At 31.3% G+C, this 7783-nt stretch overlaps 1 protein-coding gene across 2 annotated transcripts in view; it reads left to right on the forward strand.

Moving 5' to 3' along the window:
- Positions 1–5411, forward strand: part of CHIC2 (cysteine rich hydrophobic domain 2) — a 39909-nt gene extending 34498 nt beyond the window's left edge. For both annotated transcript variants that reach the window (XM_079153502.1, XM_079153501.1), the window contains exons 4-6: positions 13–69; positions 236–295; positions 3624–5411. In XM_079153502.1, the coding sequence (XP_079009628.1) occupies positions 13–69; positions 236–295; positions 3624–3674 (168 nt within the window). In that variant the 3' untranslated portion in view covers positions 3675–5411. The remainder of the gene's footprint in view (positions 1–12; positions 70–235; positions 296–3623) is intronic.
- The last annotated feature ends 2372 nt before the right edge of the window (positions 5412–7783 follow it).

Raw genomic sequence — 7783 nt, forward strand, 5'->3', positions numbered from 1 at the left:
TTTGTCTTCCAGACACGAAGATCGATTGAGAAGTTATTAGAATGGGAAAACAATAGGTTATACCACAAGGTGAGTACCACAGGGAGCAGCTTCGTAATGTTGGGGTCTGAATTGCACAGTATGGAAACAGATGCTTTTGTTGAACTAAAAATATGAAAGGTGAACAAATGGGTTAGTCTGTGTGCTGCAATAAAATAGAGCTCATTTTTCTTCTTTTACTCTCCTACTTGTCTAGCTGTGCTTGCACTGGAGACTGAGCAAAAGGAAATGTGAAACGAATAACATGATGGAATATGTAAGTTAAAGGGCTGTTTTGTGAGTTTCTCTATTAAATGATCATTTATTTTGCTTCTGATCTTATTCTTTCCATGATTATTAATCAGCAAAGGTGTCAGGAGCTTAATCTCCTGAGTGCAAGGATTTTCTACGCTTCACAGATGCATGGGTTTCATGTGCAAGACTGATTTATAAAGTTATGAATGACTTGAAAACAAGGCTTCACTGTGTTCTGAAAAATAATAAATTAATTGCCAAGATAAAATAGGCTGAACGTGTGTTGATGGAGTGTGAAATTTTAAATGCTGTATAAAGAATAACCACAACTTTGGTTACGCAGCAAGTCAGATATGGCTTTTTTATATAATGCTAATCAAGTTTCCAAGTATGGAAGAAAACCTTTCAGCCAAGTCATTGGAGCTTAAGAAACCTTTAGCCTTTATAGACTTTAACTGCCAGTATACCTCCGTACCCTTTAGAGAATCTTTCAAAGTGTTATTAGAATATTGCTTTGTGAAAATTATCTTAAAAGTAAGCAGGAAAGGAGATGCTAATCATCATGTGTTTATTCTTTTAAAGATAGTTAATTTTGAATGTATGTACGATTTATTTTAGAACTTTAATTTACTGATGCCTTGATTTACTTGGACAATTGTTTTCCTTTTGAAAAGTTGAAAATACTATAGGAAATTATGAATTTTTATTTTTCTCCCTTGAACTTCAGTGTCTTATTTTAAATATGGAAAGGTTATTACCTTAAAAGAAAAAAGATCTAAGGAAGAGTTAATTGTTGAAAATTAAAACCACAGCCTTTGTGAAGTACCTGGTATAACATTTCTGATGAATTTTATCTATTCTTTGAAACAATATAACCATCATAGATTGTATGTGTGTATAAAAAATTGATTAAAACAGTGTTTAAATAGTTGGAAATTATCATAAAATCATTTTTCTTTATTAGCATTTTCCGGTTCTTTCATTATCATGCCATCAAATCCCATTTTTAGCCTTGAACATAAAAGATATTTTTTATGTGTCTTTTTTTTTTCATAAACTAGCTCTATTCAGTGAACTGAATAATGTAGATTTTCTTCATCTATTATATCAAACATGTTAATTTATGATGATGAGAAAGACACTTGATACTTCTTTATATTCATAAGAAAAGCACATTTGAGTAACTTGTTTTAAGGTTGACCTATGAAAATATTAGTCATATTTTTATCATAAGTAGTAAGAGGATTTATGTATACAGTTTGGGGGGAGGGATAGATATTTAGGAGATTTAAGGGAGTTTTGTTAAAAATATTTGCTACATTTATAAACCCCAATAAATAAGCTTAAAATGGAGGCATTCATTATTTTTTGTGCATTTCTGATTTTACTTTGGAAAAGAAAACTTATCTAAGTTATTTCTGAGCTGGGAGTATAGCTCAGTGATAGAGCACTTATCTAAAATGCTCAAGGCCTTGGCTTTATCCCTGGCACTAAAAGGGAAAAAAAAAAAAAAAAAAGTTATTTCCAATGCTGTAATATCCAAATAGGGCTATATGAATGTCTCTTTATTTTTATGACATTCTTTTATTTACCCAAAATAAAATAATTTAATAGCCTTCTAAAACATTCTGAATTTTATGCTTGTTTGTAAAACAGTTTTCTTTAATTTACCTAGAATTTTTAGATAATTAAGCATTTCTGAAACCATTATATTATTTTTCACACCATTGAAGATATTTAGAAGAGTAATACAACAACAACAAAAAACATTTAAAAATTGCTAACAAAGAATGTGATTTTTCTAGATATTCCCAGAGTGTCTATATTTTTGATAGCTAAAAGTGGAAATAACGTAACTTCCAAAAGTCCCTAAGGGTAATTTTTAAAAGTCAGAATAGCATGTACTCTAGTAAGAAGAGAGTGCCTCCTAATCTAAGGAGTTCAAGCCTTTTTTTCATGTGAACCTTCCTTCCCTCAGCTTTTCTATATAACTTATGGAAAAGCCATTTATTAGTTAAAGGAAAATAATTCTTCCTGATTGTATTTTGGAGATAATCTAGAAAAAAAATGCCAATTTTATACTAATTTTTCTTTATTCAGATACAATAAAGGGATATGATTTAGAAAAACAAGCCAATTTCTGTGAGTGGTTGGTGAAGGAAAAGAGTTTGTAGGATAAGCTTTTAAAACTAATAATAATTCAGTTGGGTGTGATTCAGTCAGCTATAATCCCAGCTACTCAGAAAGCTGAGGCAGGAGGATCCCAAGTTTGAGTCCAGCTTGGGCAATTTAGGGAGAATCTGGAAAAGAAGCCAGTAGAACGCAAGGGAATACAAAGCTCCTGGCCCAAATGGAAGTGTGTTCAGATCTTGAGATCATATCAAAATACAATTTCTGAAAAAAACAATTGAGGAACTCACCAAACTTGGAAATTGTTCAGATTAAATGCTTTTTCAGTCAGCATCTAGTCCATATAGAGATGGAACAGGGGAAAGAGTTAGATTGGAATTTAAGATGGCTCAAGATCAGAATAAAAATTTGCTGTGCTCAACTTGTGTATTTATGTATCACTGTGTTTTGTTTCTGTTTTCTTTTAGTTTCCTATTAAAAGTTCCTTTGGAACAAATTTTAAATAATTTTGCTAACCCAAGAAGAAAAAGTCTTTTAAAGAAAGAGGTAGAAAAGACCAATATCCTTTATCTAGAGATCACATGTTATGTATGGTACAATGAGAGCAACTAGAACTTAAAGAAGACCTATGGAATTGGGTTGAAAAAGGGAAGAAGCCTGAAGGAAAATACTGGGTCAGCTATAGGCATATAATACAATAGGAAGGACAAGGCTTTGGAGTTAAACAAACTTCTTGTTCAGATAGTGACTTCACAGTCCATAACGTTACAACTTCTGAGATTATCAGTTTTCTCATCTGTAAAACAGCGGTGATAATACCTCCTAAATTGTTGGAATTAAGTAGAACTAAAATGCTTCATCTGCAGTTCTGATTCATTTACATGCATGCCAGTGTGTGCGTTCCTCCAGTGTATCAGGTGCACTGTCTATATCACCCACCTCCACTTACCTTCTCAGACTTTGTGCATTTTACTTACTTGTCTCCTTCTTCATAGAACTCAGGATTTCACACAAAGATTCAGAAATGAAAAGAAAAATTATCAATGATGAGGTCCTGGGGTGTCAAATAAATGTCTGTTTTAATAAAACTTGTAATTTTTTTTTAAGTTGTAGCTTTGATATATGAATGGATTTTCAAAAAAACTTTAAGTGATAAAAGTGAAGTTTTAGGATAAAAATCTGTTTAAATCTTTTTAAAACTTTCTCTTCTCCTTTTACAGGTCATCCTCATAGAATTTTTACCAAAGACACCGATTTTTCGACCAGATTAGCATTTACTTTATTTATAGAGACTTTCCAAGTATGTTGTCTTTCCAATGGTGCCTTGCTTGGTGCTCTCCTGGTGGTGACATAACATTGGTTCTACAGAATTGTGTGGTGTTTTTTTTGTTGTTGTTTGTTATTGTTTTGTTGTTTTTTCAAATAACCGCATGTTCTGTGTGTGCATATTTGTCAAACTTTGCAAGTTATTTCATACAGATGTTTAATACTTAAGTTATTGTGCTTTCTTCTGTTATGTATTCTGATTTTCAAGGATTACTTTTTTGTATTCTCAAAAAAATACATTTGAACTTAGCATACAAAGTGGCCAGCCTTTTTTATTTTATCACCAAGGTACACACTATCCTTTATTTATTAATTCCTTAACATAGAAAAACACCTCTGTAAGGCGCTACTTATCTATTCTAGCAAGCACACTCTTTGTATTATTTTTTTCTTCCTTTTTAAATTTAACTTAGAAATTACTTTAAAATAATAAGTTTTCTTTAATAGCCTTTTGGAATGTAACATACCCTTTGTCATATAATACCTAATGTTCTTTTTACAGCAGATGTATCTGTTAACATTATGAAGACCTATCAAAAAGTTTTGAAAATATTTCTGTCTTCAAAGGGAGGAAGGCAGAATTAAATTATTTTTATTAGAATAGCAAATAAATGAATGGTATGCATGCATCTAATGGTTACTAGAGCTCAGGATCACAAAATACAGTAGCATCATAATCTGCGTATATTTTTGATCAAGATGATATTAATAATGGCCTTACTTGGGTTATTTTTATTGTTCATCATATCTTATGAACAAAACTATGGCAGTACTCCTTTTAAAAATTTCTAAGAAAAAAGTATTCCTCCCAATATAGTTTTAGAATGGAAGAGTTTGGAAAAGAAAACAAAGTTCTAGATTGAAAGTAAGCTGTTGTTTAATACCCCACTGGTATTTAGAACGGTTATTACTAAGAAATGGAGGACATATTTAGTACTGTTTTTATCTGTACATTTACTTTCAGTCAGTTATGTGTACTTTTTTGATTGAGAGGGAGTGTGACATATAAGCTTGAATCATATTAGTTTATTATTTTAAAATATATACATACATACATACTTTTTTTCTTTTTGGTTATAGATAACTTCCATGCATTTAAAAACTTTTTAGATCTCTAAATGGCCTATGTGTAAATTTTTGTTTTTCTAAGCCTGAAATCATACAAGTTTTAATGTGTGTCAAGAGTTTGTTCCATACAACTGTGGTATCGAGCAATAATGTGAATAACTTTTGAAATTATATAAACTATGCTTAATAATTTGTATTAAGAATTGGTACCACTATACAATACCTTTTTTTTCTTGTATTAAATCTTTTAAATACCAGTTTCATTAATTTATATACCTGTATTTTTTTAAAAAAGCTTTTCTTTGTACTTCTCCAGAGTACTGTACTTCTATATAAATTTGAATAGTAAAATGCCAGTATCTTACATCCTATATACTATATTGGACATTAGGAACTATCTTAAAAGCTAGGATTAATTTTTTTTTTTATCAGAGAATGATCTGTTTCCATTGACCCCCAAATAATTTAACAACTTGAATTTATAGACTACTTTTCCTGTGAAGAGTCTAAATACAAAGAATTCAAATACTTCCACTTTTATTTAACTTGTGTCTAAAGTGTGTCCTGCCACTTTAAAGTAGTGCAATTAAAAGTAACTTTATTCAAAAACTCCAGTATTTGTCTGGTTTCAGTGTGAAAAATACTGTATCTCCTATAATACTAAATCTGCCTCAGAGTTCAGAAAGAGCAGAAAAATGTAATGACTGTGTAGACTGTGCAACACAGTGTTCCCTGCAAAATACTGTAAATCCATATAGTGTGCTGTAGTGATCAGCTTTATAAAAAGAACTTACTTAGAAATATTTTTCCCACTATTAGTCTTCTGTCAATAGTAGTTTTTCAAAATTATATTCTTATAAGAATATTTTAATGTAAGATAATTTTCATAGTTGATGAAAGATATTAAATAGAATTTCAAAAAGCTTTTCCAGTTTTAGAGAGAGGATAGTCAGTTGCTTTAAAGATTCCCTGGAAATGTGCACTTACATTTCCAATGTGGATGTAGAAAAGAACCATGAGTGCTTAATATATTGTATTACCATAAGCCACTTAACACCTTGAGCTGTTAGAATTTCATGCTTGGATTTTTGTAAGGCTCCTCCAATATATTATCATTTCTTGAATCATGAGTTTAAGTGCCCATGTTATTGTTAATTAGAAATGTCAAAGTTGCCCATGTTATATGAACACTAGTCCAAGAAAATATTTAAAATGGTGATTTTTCTTCAGCTCCTATTTTCTGATTTAAAGTTTGTGAGACATGAATCAAAGGTACTTTCTAAACTGGCCAAGATAAGGATACTGATAGAAAATCCAGTGTAAAGATTTTATATAGGTTAAGTGAACAACTTAGGGTCTTTTAAAGTACCTCACTGGCATTTTATAGATAGTCACTATTCCTGTGCAGCAACATTGTTTCTCAAACAAGGTACTTTGCAAATGTTGTTGTATTTTAGTAAGTGACATTGGGTATCCGGGTTAAAATAGGTGATGTAAACTGATATGGCACTTTTAGCTTCTGATGTGACACTTTGAGCTCTGAGGTGGGTAAATGGGTAAGGAGTCACCTTACCTATCTAAAATCATCATCAGATGCTTAATTAAGACTCTTTAATGACCAGATTTCATCATTTAAAATATAAACATGTAATTTAAGCCTAAAATCCAAAAAATACATTTAATAAAACCTTAAATAATCATAAACAATTATATCTTTTTCTTATTAGGAAAACTAGTTTTGTATTAAGTACTTTCAAATCAGGAAGAGTCACACCTTTCCCCATGGTTGCCTTTTCAGTGTTATTTACAGAGAACTTCTATATTAGTAGACACAGGCCAGCCATGTACGACTTTGATAACCTTCCATTCCAGTCATTGGTTGCAAAATGATTTTAAGTAGTACTATGTACAGTTGGACCTATAGATGCATGAGTTCAGACTACTACCTTTATATAACATTATGATGTATTCAGACTACTTCAAATTTTATGGTGTTTGGCCTCACAGTTATACCCTTTAGCTGCATGCCTGATGTTTCACTGTGAATATTTGCTTTAACTTGCTCTTGGTCAGTAGTACTAAATGAAAAACTACAACATGTTTGAAACTGTCTTTGACCAAACTTCAGCATCTCATCCTGGACCCTCTTTCCTTCTGTCCTTCTGAAGCACCTGGACATAGCTCAGAATTGCCTTTTTATCTTTCTTACACAAAGCTCCTAGTGAGTAAGTTATTTCTTTTGCATTCTTAGCTATGTGTTTAGAAGACCAGTTAAAGTAAGTTACATTAAGGTATGAGAATGGCTCACACCCTCAATTCTGCAGAAATGATACTTGAATTTTTTAAAAAGGGAGTTTCTTAATTGGTACAGTTGGTGTTTTTCTTCTCAGTAGATCCTATCTGTTCAGACTCAGGGTGGGGGAGGGGAGAAAGAGAAGGGAATAGGATGGACCAGAGACTGCTTCTCAAACCAGTTTTTGAAGGAATTAATTTATGTCTGGGTTTGGTGAGGAAAGAATAGGCCAGTCCTAAACCAAACCATTAATCATCCCTCTGTAGTTTGTGTTTAAAAATTTAAGCCTTTTAAAAATGAAATCAACTTTCTTTTATTGATACAGCCAACTTCATGTTATATAAGTTTTGAAGTATGTCTTTAAATCTTAAGTTACCTTGTTCTGCACACTTAACAAAGATTTTTAGATAGCAATTTAAGAAGAGCCTAAATATTGTATATATTATTAACCATAATTCTGTTTATTTCATTCTATAATAGGGATCAATATCTTCCCCCAAGATTACAAATTGAAACAATAATCATCTTAATGTTAAAAATAAAATCAGGATACCGATCCTGATCTTGCTTTCATTTCTGATGTTCTACAAGATCATCAAATTACTTGGTCTCTTTACTTTTATTTTCATTTTCAAAAACAAAAAGATGCTATGACTATCTCATTGTGCTTTCTTTCTTTCTTTGTATGGTGAA

This window comes from Sciurus vulgaris (genome assembly GCF_902686455.1).
Source record: "Sciurus vulgaris genome assembly, chromosome: 9".
Classification (NCBI taxonomy): domain Eukaryota; kingdom Metazoa; phylum Chordata; class Mammalia; order Rodentia; family Sciuridae; genus Sciurus; species Sciurus vulgaris.